This window comes from Coregonus lavaretus, assembly GCF_964263955.1.
Source record: "Coregonus lavaretus genome assembly, chromosome: 3".
Taxonomy (NCBI): Eukaryota; Metazoa; Chordata; class Actinopteri; order Salmoniformes; family Salmonidae; genus Coregonus; species Coregonus lavaretus.
This window is the reverse complement of record NC_139990.1, coordinates 60,721,598-60,736,908: the sequence shown is the minus strand read 5'-3', so window position 1 is coordinate 60,736,908 and position 15,311 is coordinate 60,721,598. Positions and strand designations below refer to the sequence as shown.

General features: G+C 41.9%; 1 protein-coding gene across 1 annotated transcript; it reads left to right on the top strand.

The window, feature by feature from the left end:
- The first annotated feature begins 669 nt into the window (after nucleotides 1-669).
- Nucleotides 670-14,285, top strand: LOC311125624 (semaphorin-4A-like). The gene is made up of 14 exons (XM_084158422.1): nucleotides 670-805; nucleotides 2,218-2,378; nucleotides 2,485-2,547; nucleotides 2,657-2,755; nucleotides 2,961-3,063; nucleotides 3,227-3,346; nucleotides 5,084-5,211; nucleotides 10,864-11,045; nucleotides 11,255-11,390; nucleotides 12,165-12,354; nucleotides 12,530-12,645; nucleotides 12,773-12,936; nucleotides 13,189-13,259; nucleotides 13,394-14,285. The coding sequence occupies exons 1-14, from the start codon at nucleotides 706-708 to the stop codon at nucleotides 14,194-14,196; spliced, it is 2,436 nt and encodes an 811-aa protein (XP_084014548.1). The 5' UTR covers nucleotides 670-705; the 3' UTR covers nucleotides 14,197-14,285.
- Nucleotides 14,286-15,311: the final 1,026 nt, after the last annotated feature.

Here is a 15,311-nt window from a genome sequence, read left to right as displayed (position 1 = left end):
TATTTTTGGCACAAAACTGTCTACATATACTGTACTTCCATTCATTTTTTTCAACTGGTACCCGGGACCTTCAGACAAGTCTTGTGAGGCCTGTGGGCGTCCTAGAGCAAAACAACCGACATGTACATGTTTGTGCGAAAATGAATCACTAATCACCTGATATTTAATAATAATATTCAGAAATGACTTTGTCAAAGCAACAAAATAACTAGGGCTTGACAATGATGGTGAAAACTTGGATAAATGTTGGGGTTAAGTGGGTTAAAATCCTCCTAGAAGTCAGAGGTTGCACTTTATCAAGTCTTTATTCATAAAAAAAATCTGATTTATTGAATTCTCCATGTGGTCTATTTTAACAGGGCATGGCACTTTATTTAATATAACAGGCTTTTAAAATGCAATATTGGTGCACAATTTCTACTTTAAAATATCAAAGGGCTGCAAACGGCACTCTTTGTGGAACGACCCAAGTAATGGTGATGACGAGAGGAAGTCAGACGATGCAGGCCTCAGCTTTGCAACACCTTTGTCACAAGTGTGGAACAAAGCTCTTGGCACAGCCAGACTCACACGCTTTCCTCTTCAAGAACAGATCAAGTCTGTTCTTCAAGAACAGTCCTCTTCAAGAACAGATCATTCCACAACCTCCGCCTCAATCTCCATCCAGGTATTCCAGCCGGTCCTGTTGAGAGGAGCACCCCCATCATGGCACATGGGAGCTTGGCCTGCCGTCTCTCTGCTCTACTGGGGCTTCTCCTGACCCCTTCCCTGGGGTTGGAACCTCCACGGATCTCCTTCCCCCTCGGTTAGTAGAACATTTGGTGAATTATTGTTTTTTCATGTCCATTTACTAGGATTTGGGTTTTCATGTATTTGCATGTGTGTGTGTGAATCTAGCAAATATGTAACTCTAGCATTCAGGCAAGTCAGATAATATTATTTCACGTTTATTTCATGTAAATATATAATTTGTCAGGATATAATATGACCAAAACACTTTCTCATGTTGAACCGCTGAGACATGTTGCAACTTGGCATAGAAAACATGCTTATTAGCTACCTTTTTGGGTAAATTGCTATCTGGCTCCTCTGCAAATCATTCAGCTTGTGGCTGTATGCACTTCACTTGAGTTTCAGTTTGTGCCTCTTCCGCTAAACCTAAAGAAACAACAGTGGCATGAAACATGATGGCACAATAGACACCAAGGCACATAACCTAAGCCAGGGGTTCCAAAACTCTCTCACTCAGGCCCCCCTTCCAGCATTGGAGAACATCCCGCGCCCCCCCTGCACGCATCTGCGCCACGTCTATTTATATGAGCACAAGCACTGTTAATGACACAAACTGTTCACATCTCTTTTGTTGGTGGAGAGAACATTTTGCATGTTTAAAGCTAATTTCCTGCAATTCTACACATTTTGTCATGGGGTGCAGAGAAAATGTTGCAGTTTTAATGCTACATTTCTTGCAATTCTATAGATTTTGCCATGTCTAATGTATATTTAAATGACACAAACATTACAACAAAATCTATGGGCTAAAAAACCTAGCTAAAAAAACTTTAGCTGACATAGTTGATAACTAATAATGTAAGCATACTGTGTCCATAAAAAGTATATAGGTTGTAGGTTGGGAGCTTTTGTGAAAGACATAGGCTAGTTGATCTGGACATTTCTGACAAGCTATAAATAGCTCTCTAAGGTATGCAATGACTGACATGATGAGGAATGTCACCTTGTGCATTCTACTATTACAACTTTCAAGAGTAAGTTGAAAGCAAGACCCCCGCGATGATAGATTCAAGACGATAGATTCAAAGGCCAAACCACTCAAAATCTAAAAATAAACTGTGCACAGCGCTACATGTTCAAAAGTGAGACCACATAGAGTCTGATGAGCTTTTGTTTGTATATATATATATATATGCAGTACGTATGCCGTTTTACAATGGTTGTGGTACAAAGAGATGAGAATATGAGCTAACTCTCACAGTCTAAAAGTGAGCACTAGCTGCTATAGTATGGAACCCCATTATAACTTCTTAGCTGTGGTGGCTGCTGGTGGTGGTGTGGGGGGGGGGGGGGGGGGGGGGCTTATTGAATAAATGGAAGGGTATCAAACACAATGTATCAATACCCATGGTCCAATGTTTACTGGTGGTCCACACAATAAACATACATCCTAATCATAACATTTTTATTTGCCTTTCCTTTCAGAAAGCACAGAGAGACCCCTTCCCTTTTTCAGCAACCCAGACATTAGAAACACTACCACACTGTTGCTAAGCGACGACGGCTCCACTCTGTTCGTAGGGGCACGAGATGCTGTGCTCTCATTGGATGTCAGCCAGCCTGATGTCATTACCATGAAGACTAAAGTAGGCACATTAGAGCGGAAGAGGGAGCTATCTATATTTCATCAGAGAAGTTTATAAAAGGTTCCAACAGTCTTATGGATATTCTCGCTGTCTGTTTCTCCTATAGATGGAATGGAAGCCATCTCCATTGGACCTAAACATGTGTACCAGTAAGGGCAAGAAAAACACGGTATTCATTGTGGTCCTCATGCACTTAAATGCACGCACTTGCCTTCACAAGAAACCATGGGAACCACTCTCACCTCTTTGATATCTGCCTATGTACTTACTTTCCTCAGACGGACTGTCCCAACTTTGTGCGAGTGCTGCAACCCATCAATGCCACCCACTTGTATGCCTGTGGAACATTTGCATACAACCCTCATGATACCTATATTGTAAGACTCTACACTCTCCTAATGCCTTCTGTTCTTCTCCTTCACGTCATATTTGGATAGACTCTGAGTATTCATATGATAATGAAACCTATAGCACGCTTTTAATGACCCTTCTCTCTTTTTTCCACTTATGGTCCTATAATTCCTCCACTCTCCCCCTCTCTCAATGTGTCTGTCTCTCTCCCTTTCTCTCTCATTCTCTCAGGACAAAGACACTCTCACCATGGCCAAAGTCCCCAGCAAATACAATGAAGCAAGAGGTCGCTGCCCATTCAACCCATATCAAAGAAATACAGCCATCTCTGTTGGTGAGATGGACAATTGTGGAGAGCCAATTGTAGCTGAATTAGTGGACTGCCTTCGTGACGAAGCCACATGATAATTGCCAAGAAGACACCAACACTTCCCCAAAAATTCTGTATTTTGTTCTTGTCACTCAGATACCTCAATTTTTAACATGTTTCTCTGTAGATGGTGAGCTTTTCACTGCCACTACAAATGACTTCATGGGTAAGACACCAATGGTCTCCCGCCATCTCAGTAAAGATGGTCGCCCAGATGTTAGCCAGGATACCTCAGTGAACTTGGATGGTGAGTGGTCTTCAACAAATAGAGATCAATAGTATTGACATATTTTTGTTGGCACTTACTCCACCATTGTTCGTTGGCCAAAGCCTATGGAGGTTTTGGAGGGTTTTTGGATAAACACCGAAGATAAGGTCTGTGTTATCCCACATGAAAAAATTATATAGTATACTATGGTATATGTACATACTAGAGTATTCACTGTAGTGTTTTTGCGGACTTAAATGTAGTATTCACTGTATAGTTTTTTTGGATTTAAATGTAGTATTCACTGTAGTGTTTTTGTGGACTAAAGTCAGCAGTGAATATTGTAGTATTTACTATAGTATACTGTAGTATTTACAGTTAACTATAGTATAAATACTGTAGTAAAAGAAAACTGTAGTATATACTATTGTGATGAATGTAGTTTTTTTTAATGTAGTATACTGTTGTATTTACTATACTGTTTTTGCAGACTGTAGTATACTGTAGTATTTACTGTAGCATTTTTGCAGACATTATTGTAGTATTTACTATAGTGTTTTTGTTTTATCTTTGACATAGAAGTGCAGGCTTTCTCCTTGAGGAAACCTACTGGAGAAATACTAAAAGAGCACATTTTCCATAACCTGTCAGTAGGTAGGACTGGGCTCTGAACGGATAGTTCAGAGCTTCTGCTCTTTTCTATAACCTGTAGGGAACACAATATATTGGCATGTTGGTTCTTACTTATGGGTGGCACAAAATGGGAAATGGGGAAGGGAATGGAGATATGCTAATTGAATACTGTAGTATTTACTATAGTTTAAAAAAGTGTAGTGTTTTTGCGGATACTACTGTAGTATTTACTATAGTATTCTACAGTATACTACAACATTCTATAGTAAGCACTACATGATTGTGGGATACTACAGTGTGTAGTATAGTTTCTACAGTATATTATAGTTTACTATAGATTTCTATAGAAAGTACTGTAGTATTCTATAGTAAACTGTAGTCTTTTTTCATGTGGGTAAACACAGGCATGGAGATCTTATATGTTTTGTTCTATAAGATAATCTTCATCAGCTAACGTCACTTTTTGTGAATTTTGAATCATTTATGTATTCAAAACAAGTACATAAAGGCTTCATAATTCATAAAGGTCATGTTAACTGACTGATATTATCTCATAGAACAAAACTTATAAGATCTCCTAAGCCTGTGTTAACCTCAGACCTTAATTTCTAAGTTTATCCCAAAACCCCATTCTTTCCCCATTAATTTCCTCCATAGGAATGGCCGAACGTACCAGAGGTGACTTATTTCCACTTTTTAGGACTACAGGCTGTGCTGATGTTGCTTCCAGAGGCAGTTTTGAACTAGTTTTTTTTTTTTTCAGTGTTGCAACCGAGGACAGACGATATCTACACAATACGCCTGTGAGCTTGTGTGGCCTACCACTTCGCAGCCATTGTTGCTCCTAAACGTTTCCACTTCACAATAACAGCACAGACCGGGGCAGCTCTAGCAGGGCAGAAATTTGACAAACTGACTTGTTGGAAAGTTGGCATCCTATGACGGTGCCATGTTGAAAGTCACTGAGCTCTTCAGTATGGGCCATTCTACTGCCAATGTTTGTCTATAGAGATTGCATTGCTGTGTGCTGAAATAGCTCAATAGCTCATTTGAAGGGGTGTCCACATACTCATGTACTGTATCTCCTGTCTGTGCTTGAATAGCATGTTGTCTGAGATGTTTGTGTAATTCCCTTTATTTCAGAGCCCACTTTCATCAGTTCCGCATCTGACACCAGCGAGGGGAAGGTGTACTTCTTCTTCAGTGAAGTGGGAAATGAGTACAGCTTCCTGGATGAGTTCAAAGTATCGCGGGTAGCCCAGGTCTGCAAGGTAAGTAACAGGATGGGGCTTCGATTCCATTTAATATAGGAGAAATCAACATAAATCCAGTTAATGAATTGGGAAACAAATCCTCATTGAATATAATGTGTTAACTTCTCCAATTTAATGAATATAAATTAAATTAATTACCTAAATTGATAGAGTAGGAATTGCCCCCTAAGCCTGATGAATGGTAGGCCAATGTCCCTCCCCATTCTCCTATAGCTGATCAACATTCATGCACAGATTTACTGAGTAGGATATGAGAACCCTCTTGAGATGCACATTCTCTTTTTCACAAGCCAGAAATGTTACTGCTTCCTCTGTGATTACTGACAGGAGAGTATTTACAGTGCCTTCAGAAAGTATTCATACACCTTGACTTAGTCCACATTTTTTGTGTTATAGCCTGAATTAAAAATGGATTAAATGATTATTTTTTTCTCACCCATCTACACACAATACCCCATAATGACAAAGGGAAAACATGTTTTTAGACATTTTTGAAAATGTATTGAAAATACCTCATTTACATAAGTATTCACACCTGAGTGAATACATGTTAGAATCACCTTTGGCAATGATTACAGTTGTGAGTCTTTCTGGGTGAGTCTCTAAGAGCTTTACACACCTAGATTGTACAATATTTGCACATTATTATTATTTAAAATCTTCAAACTCTGTCAAGATGGTTGTTGATCATTGCTAGACAGCCATTTTCAAGTCTTGCCATAGATTTTCAAGCTGATTTAAGTCAAAACTGTAACTAGGCCACTCAGGAACATTCAATGTCATCTTGGTAAGCAACTCCAGTGTATATTTGGCCTTCTGTTTTAGGTTATTGTCCTGCTGAAAGGTGAATTTGTCTCCCAGTGTTGGAAAGCAGACTGAACCAGGTTTTCCTCTAGGATTTTGCCTATGCTTAGCTCTATTCCGTTTCTTTTTATCCAAAAAAAAAACTCCCTAGTCCTTGCCAATGACAAGCATACCCATAACATGATGAAGCCACCACCATGCTTGAAAATATGAAGAGTGGTACTCAGTGATGTGTTGTGTTGGATTTGCCCCAAACTAAGGCTTTGTATTCAGGACATAAAGTTAATTTCTTAGCCAAATTTTTTGCAGTTTTACTTTAGAATATTTGTTATTCTGTACAGGCTTCCTTCAATCTGTCATTTAGGTTAGTATTGTGGAGTAACTACAATGTTGTTGATCCATCCTCAGTTTTCTCCTATCACAGCCATTAAACTCTGTAACTGTTTTAAAGTCACCATTGGCCTCATGGTGAAATCCCTGAGCGGTTTCCTTCCTCTCCGACAAATGAGTTAGGAAGGACGCCTGTGTCTTTGTAGTGACTGGGTGTATTGATACACCATCCAAAGTGTAATTAATAACCATGCTCAAAGGAATATTCAATGTCTACTTGTTTTATTTGTAACCATCTACCAATAGGTGCCCTTCTTTGTGAGGCATTGGAAAACCTCCCTGGTCTTTGTGGTAGAATATCACTGCTCGACTGAGGGACCTTACAGATAATTGTATGTGTGGGGTACAGAACCATGAATAATGATGAGTAAGCGTTACAGATGCACAAATATCATACCCCGCCGAAAATGCTAACCTCCCCTGTTATTGTAATGGTGAGAGGTTAGCATGTCTTGGGGGTATGATATTTGTGCATCTGTAGCTTTCTCACTAATCATTATTCACAATTCATTCAGGGCTATCCGTAATCATGGTAGCATCCAAATTAATGTAGAAGTGTTTCGAAATATATTCTATTCTTATATACAATAAAAGTGACTCCAAAGTGGCACAATACATTATTTACCATTAATTTCTATTGGGTACAAAATAATCTGAAACACAACCAAAACAAACAGCAAATGCATCCAACAAGTTTGTAAAGTCACAAGCTTGATGTAATCATTGTGTGCTAGGAATATGGGACCAAATACTAAACTTTTGACTACTTTAATACACATACAGTGAGGGGAAAAAAGTATTTGATCCCCTGCTGATTTTGTACGTTTGCCCACTGACAAAGACATGATCAGTCTATAATTTTAATGGTAGGTTTATTTGAACAGTGAGAGACAGAATAACAACAACAAAATCCAGAAAAACGCATGTCAAAAATGTTATAAATTGATTTGCATTTTAATGAGGGAAATAAGTATTTGACCCCTCTGCAAAACATGACTTAGTACTTTTGGTGGCAAAACCCTTGTTGGCAATCACAGAGGTCAGACGTTTCTTGTAGTTGGCCACCAGGTTTGCACACATCTCAGGAGGGATTTTGTCCCACTCCTCTTTGCAGATCTTCTCCAAGTCATTAAGGTTTCGAGCCTGACGTTTGGCAACTCGAACCTTCAGCTCCCTCCACAGATTTTCTATGGGATTAAGGTCTGGAGACTGGCTATTCCAGGACCTTAATGTGCTTCTTCTTGAGCCACTCCTTTGTTGCCTTGGCCGTGTGTTTTGGGTCATTGTCATGCTGGAATACCCATCCACGACCCATTTTCAATGCCCTGGTTGAGGGAAGGAGGTTCTCACCCAAGATTTGACGGTACATGACGCCGTCCATCGTCCCTTTGATGCGGTGAAGTTGTCCTGTCCCCTTAGCAGAAAAACACCCCCAAAACATATTGTTTCCACCTCCATGTTTGACGGTGGGGATGGTGTTCTTGGGGTCATAGGCAGCATTCCTCCTCCTCCAAACACGGTGAGTTGAGTTGATCCCAAAGAGCTCGATTTTGGTCTCATCTGACCACAACACTTTCACCCAGTTCTCCTCTGAATCATTCAGATGTTCAATGGCAAACTTCAGACGGCCCTGTATATGTGCTTTGCGGGCGCTGCAGGATTTTAGTCATTCACGGCGTAGTGTGTTACCAATTGTTTTCTTGGTGACTATGGTCCCAGCTGCCTTGAGATCATTGACAAGATCCTCCCGTGTAGTTCTGGGCTGATTCTTCACCGTTCTCATGATCATTGCAACTCCACGAAGTGAGATCTTGCATGGAGCCCCAGGCCGAGGGAGATTGACAGTTATTTTGTGTTTCTTCCATTTGCGAATAATCGCACCAACTGTTGTCACCTTCTCACCAAGCTGCTTGGCGATGGTCTTGTAGCCCATTCCAGCCTTGTGTAGGTCTACAATCTTGTCCCTGACATCCTTGGAGAGCTCTTTGGTCTTGGCCATGGTGGAGAGTTTGGAATCTGATTGATTGATTGCTTCTGTGGACAGGTGTCTTTTATACAGGTAACAAACTGAGATTAGGAGCACTCCCTTTAAGAGTGTGCTCCTAATCTCAGCTCGTTACCTGTATAAAAGACACCTGGGAGCCAGAAATCTTTCTGATTGAGAGGGGGTCAAATATTTATTTCCCTCATTAAAATGCTAATCAATTTATAACATTTTTGACGTGTTTTTCTGGATTTTTATATTTTTATTCTTTCTCTCAATGTTCAAATAAACCTACCATTAAAATTATAGACTGATCATTTATTTGTCAGTGGGCAAACTTACAAAATCAGCAGGGGATCAAATACGTTTTTCCCTCACTGTATAAGTGAATTTGTCCTAATACTTTTGGTCCCTTAAAATTGGGACTAGGTACAAAAAGTGCTGTAATTTCTAAACGGCTCACACGATATGGATGAAAATACCCTCAAATGTAATCTAACAGCCTGCACTTTAACCTCATAGTCATTGTATAATTTCAAATCCAAAGTGCTGGAGTACAGAGCCAAAACAACAAAACATTTGTCATTGTCCCAATACGTTTGGAGCTCACTGTAATTCCACTTTGATATTATGGGGTATTGTGTGTAGGCTAGTGACACAAAATCAAAATTTTAGTTCATTTTAAATTCAGGCAGTAACGCAACAAAATGTGGAGAAAGTCAAGTGGTGTGAATACTTTCTGAAGGCACTGTAAAAGTCCAGGGGTGTATTCAGAACACTCAAAACAGAGGGCCCCAGAAAGTGAACTATAGTGCCTTCGGAAAATGTTCAGACCCCTTGACTTTTTCCACATTTTGTTAGGTTACAGCCTTATTCAAAAATTGATTACATAGTTTTCCCCCCCTCATCAATCTACACACAATACCCCATAATGACAAAGCAAAAACTGGTTTTGGACATTTTTTGCGAATGTATAAAAAAAAAAAATGGAAATGTACATTTACATAAGTATTCAGACCCTTTACTCAGTACTTTGTTGAAGCACCTTTGGCAGCGATTACAGCCTTGAGTCTTCTTGGGTATGACGCTACAAGCTTGGCACACCTGTATTTGGGGAGTTTCTCCCATTCTTCTCTGCATATCCTCTCTAGCTCTGTCATGTTGGATGGGGAGCGTTGTTGCACAGCTATTTTCAGGTCTCTCCAGAGATGTTCGATCAGGTTTAAGTCCGGGCTCTGGCTGGGCCACTCAAGGACATTCAGAGACTTGTCCCGAAGCCACTCCTGCGTTGGCTTGGCTGTGTGCTTAGGGTTGTTGTCCTGTTGGAAGGTGAACCTTCACCCTAGTCTGAGGTCCTGAGAGCTCTGGAACAAGTTTTCATCAAGGATTTCTCTGTACTTTGCTCCATTAATCTTTGCCTTGATCCTGACTAGTCTCCCAGTCCCTGCCGCTGAAAAACATCGCCACAGCATGATTCTGCCACCACCATGCTTCACTGTAGGGATGGTGCCAGGTTTCCTCCAGACGTGACGCTTGGCATTCAGGCCAAAGAGTTCAATCTTGGTTTCATCAGACCAGAGAATATTGTTTCTCATGGTCTGAGAGTCTTTAGGTGCCTTTTGGCAAACTCCAAGCGGGCTGTCAAGTGCCTTTTACTGAGGAGTGGCTTCCGTCAAGCCACTCTACCATAAAGGCCTGATTGGTGGAGTGCTGCAGAGATGGTTGTCCTTCTGGAAGGTTCTCCCATCTCCACAGAGGAACTCTGGAGCTCTGTCAGAGTGACCATCGGGTTCTTGGTCGCCTCCCTGACCAAGGCCCTTCTCCCCCGATTGCTTAGTTTGGCCGGGCGGCCAGCTTTAGGAAGAGTCTTGGTGATTCCAAACTTCTTCCATTTAAGAATGATGGAGGCCACTGTGTTCTTGGGGACCTTCAATGCTGCAGAACTGTTTTGGAACCATTCCCAGGATCTGTGCCTCGACACAATCCTGTCTCGGCGCTCTACAGACAATTCCTTCGACCTCATGGCTTGGTTTTTGCTCTGACATGCACTGTCAACTGTGGGACCTTATATAGACAAGTGTGTGCCTTTCCAAATCATGCCCAATCAATTGAATTTACCACAGGTGGACACCAATCAAGTTGTAGAAACATCTCAAGGATGATCAATGGAAACAAGATGCACCTGAGCTCAATTTCGAGTCTCATAGCAAAGGGTCTGCATAATTATATGAATAAGGAAGTTCTGTTTTTATCTTTTTATACATTTGCAAAACTTTCTAAAAACCTGTTTTCACTTTGTCATTATGAGGTATTATGTGTAGTTTGCTGAGGATTTGTATTTATTTAATCCATTTTAGAATAAGGCTGTAACGTAACAAAATGTGGAAAAAGTCAAGGGGTCTGAATACTTTCCGAAGGCACTGTATGTCATGATTATTACTAAACCAATATGTTGTCCTTGGGTGTGTCAGGATGACATTGGGGGAGAGCGAATCCTGCAGAAACGCTGGACTTCCTTCGCTAAGGCCGAACTTCTCTGTCAGCCTCCCAAAGAGCTGCCTTTCAATATCATGCAGGATGTGTTCACCCTCGCTCCATCAGAGGGCTACCCCACACAAGATATTATTTTCTATGGTATCTTCACATCCCAATGGTGAGCGAGAGCATGCAAATGTCTCTCTGCATATGTGAGATGAGATGTCTGGAGGTCTAATGAGATGACCAAACAATTGTGCCAATATTTGGGTTAACTTTCTCACAAAAGAGTTGTTTAAATATTTTTCTTCCCCCTCTTTCACATCTCTCTCTCCTGCTGGCCTCCTAACCTCTGTCTATCTCTCTTCTCTCCCCTTCCACTCCCAGGTCAGTGGCTTCAGGGCAGTCTGCTGTGTGTGCCTTTCGGCTTGGGGACATCAAGGATGTGTTTGCTGGGAATTACAAGATATTCAAAAACCGCCAATGGAGTTCTCACATTGACAAGAGTAGCAACCTGGGCAAGGTGTGGATGGGCCATTCCTATACTGTAGAAGTATACACAGAGTATACCAAACCTTAAGAACACCTTCCTAATATTGAGTTGCACCCCCCCCCCCCCCCCGCTTTTGCCCTCAGAACAGCCTCAATTCGTTGGGGCGGGGCAAGGACTCTGCAAGGTGTCGAAGCGTTCCTCAGGGATTCTGGCCCATCTTGGCTCCAATGCTTTCCACAGTTGTGTCAAGTTGTCTGGATGTCCTTTGAGTGGTGGACCATTCTTGATACACACGGGAAACTGTTGAGCGTGAAAAACCCAGCAGCGTTGCAGTTCTTGACACACTCAAACCGGTGCGCCTGGCACCTACTACCATACCCCGTTCAAAGGCACTTAAATCCTTTGTACACAATCCATATCACAATTGTCTCAAGGCTTAAAAGTCCTTCTTTAACCTTTTTCCTCCCCTTCATCTACACTAATTGAAGTGGATTTAACAAGTGACATCAATAAGGGATCATAGCTTTCACCTGGATTCACCTGGTCAGTCTGTCATGGAAAGAGCAGACATTCTTAATGTTTTGTATACTCAGTGTAGGGTATATGGGCAGGGTTGAGAACAATGTCCTTTCTAAGGATCCATTCTCATGGCTTACCAATTTTTTTGCAGAGTGGCTATAATAGATTTATATAGTTGTAGATTTATGGACTTGTGCAATTAGCCTAATGACCAAATCCTCTTTACCCCCTGTGTTTCCTGTGTGGCAATTGTAATAACTGAGTTTATGGGCCTTTTGTTGTCAGTGTGGGTTGGACAATGCCCCAGACAGCACTTTAATGGCAGTCAAGGAAAGTTTCCTAGCCAGTGGAAATGTGCGTCCGATGGGCAGAATACCAGTCCTCATCTCCCCTGACCAGCGCTACAGTCGGGTATCTGCACTACGGACACAAGCGGCCAATGGACAGGACTACACCATACTCTTCCTGCTTACTGGTGTGTCAATAGTTATTTTCAATCTGGACATTGCTCTTCAATCTTGGTCTGTCAACTACTGTCCAATTGCTCATGTGGTGATACGACTCCCATCCCAAATTCTATGGCAGATTATTTTGTCACAGCACATTTTCTTTTGGTTGCAACTTTTGTCTTTCACTCTTCTCTTGGTCAGAGTCTGGGATTCTCCACAAAGCTGTACTGTTGAACAAGGATACCCACATCATAGAGGAGATCCAAGTGTTCAGACAACCACAGCTGGTGAAAAACATACTTCTATCCACCTCCAAGGTACACATTTGTTTAATCTTAACTTTTGTCAATGTATGTTTTCAATGGGCATTTCTCTGTATACTGTGTACTGTCTTTGGCCTTTCATCCACTAAAACCCTTTTGATGCTTGTTCCTCCTATTGCAGGGTGTGCTTTATGTGGGGACCTCTGAAGGGGTGACCCAGGTGCCTGTGTCCCAGTGCCCATCCTATAAGAGCTGTGCCCAGTGTGTTTTGGCAAGAGACCCCCTCTGTGGCTGGGACCCTGCCAGTGGACACTGTGCCAGTGTGTCTGCCATTCCAGCCAATGCGTGAGTGCAACTTTAGATCTTTAGATTCATCACTGGCCTCCATATACTGCTGGTTCCCTGTGGCATTTCCATACTTTAAAAAAAAGAGTGAAATCGTTGACATCTCAGCCTAGCACTCATGCATGTGTTTGTGCATTGACGAGAACACTGTCAAGGCACCAATGTTAATGGACATTCCTCTGTCTGTCACCTACCTTTCCATCTCTCTTTCTCTCACTTCATCTTTGCATTTGTGTGTGTTGTTGTTGTCAGCCGGCAGGATGTGGAGCATGGCAACGTGACGAAGGAGTGTCAAGGTTCCCTCACAGCCAAACCTCTGCCAGGTGATCACTACAATCAGACACAAGTGTATTGGGATTATAAAGTAATAAAACCAGTAATAAACCATCATATTTAAGCATTGATTGCTCTCTATGTATAACTCACTAATTTGTCTGTGCTCACGTTCTATCCCCAGTGGAGGTATACGCACAGCTAAATGAAGTAGTGAGGTTGAAGTGTTCCACATCCTCCAATCTGGCAACCCTGAGTTGGAAGTCCACCAAAGCAAGCGCTCTGCCCCACCTATTCTTTCACTATAGAGATGAGAGTCTGGTCTTCCTGGCCACACCTGACACCTTCGGAATCTACCACTGCATCTCTGTGGAGAGGGGTTATGAGGAGACAGCAGCTATCTACACTGTGAGACAGAGTGTCTCCCCTCGGGCCATTGATACTCCAGCTGTTAAAATCCGGATCACCACAAACATCCAGAGGACCACAGAGACTAAAGACCAGATGACCACCATGATGGAGACTCCAAGCGACACTGAGGAGAAGCTAGACCTCATCACCTTTTGGGAGGATCCAGTCATCACCACAGACGTAACCACAACCAACAAGACTCCAGACATACAGTCCAGGACTGAGAACCTAGAGGACAAGACCCCAAACACCAAGTCTAGTACTGAGAAGCCAGAGGATATGACCCCAGACCCCCAGTCCAGCAGTGAGAAACCAGAAGACATTGTCAACCTCAATGAACCCTCAACAGCCAAGAGTTACCATAGTGAACTGGTGGCAGTATCATTTCTCCTGGCTGTGTGTGTTTGTGTGCTAGTGCTGGGAGGGCTCTATGGGTGGCGCCAGCAGGGCAGATATAAATTGGGCCCCTGGGACACTGCAGAAGGGGGATACAAGGAAGAGGAGGACCCCCTGGAATGTGATCCCCCTCTGGGCAGCAACAAAGTCTCACCTCCCTCTATAAAGGAAGCAGAATGAATGGACTCAGAGAAGATATCTTTCTTCATCGAGTGTCAGTTGTTTTCAACAGGCATTTAATGACAACACATCAGCTGGATTCGATCTTGTTGAAGATCTATAAATAAGTACATTTTTAAAAAGTGTGTTGGGGGGGGGGGGGGGGGGGGTGAAGGGCATGTTTGTATATACTGTACGTGTGGAGCCTATTTGTCCTCAACTTAAACACAGACAGATAATGCAAATGTTAATTAATTTCAGATGACATTTTTTTTGTAATTCTACATTTCCTCAGCTGCCATTTTTTTCTATAGGCTACAGAACAAGTGGTCTTTATTTTTGTAGGAATTTATATTGTTTTTTTACTAAGCTTACTATAATAAAAAGGAGAAATTACATTTCTGAATCTTTCATATTTCTTGGCTGTCACCAAATAATAGGGGACATGCATAAAGATGGCGGCCCCCATGTACTTAACATAAATGCCTCATTTGCTTAGATCGCCGTATTATGCAGTGCTCTCCATTACTGTTTTTTTTGTATCTGCATTAGCACAGTTAAAAATTCCAATCCTAGCTCCTATAAGGCAGTAATTTGAAAAAGTACATTGAACAATACCTTGCGCTGTAGCTAACAACAGTGACCGTGTTCGAAAGCATCAAAATGACTACAGGTGACATAATGTTGACACTGGTATTGTGCTGGAGATAATGAAAATGAGGTTGAAAAGTGAAGGAGTTGCCCTATAAATACCCAGTCGTTAACACCAGCAGATGATCTACAAATCACATTGCATCATAAATAACAACTCATTGTTATTTGTAGATCAGTCAATCATACACAATTAACCAATGATACATTGCGGTTTTGATCCTTTCGAACACAGCCAATGGGTAGTGCCAGAGACAGTGGCGATTTTAGCATGTAAATCTTGGTGGGGCAAACAACAATTTTTTTTTGGGGGGGGGGGGGGGGGGGGGGGGGGGTGCATGCCAGCAAAGCCTCAACACAACACTAAACAATACATTAAATGCACTATAACGGTGACAAACGGTACCCACAAACTGTTAGGGCCTACATAAAGCTGTCCCAACAGTAGAGTCCCAACACCTTACCACTGCTACACCTGGCTATCA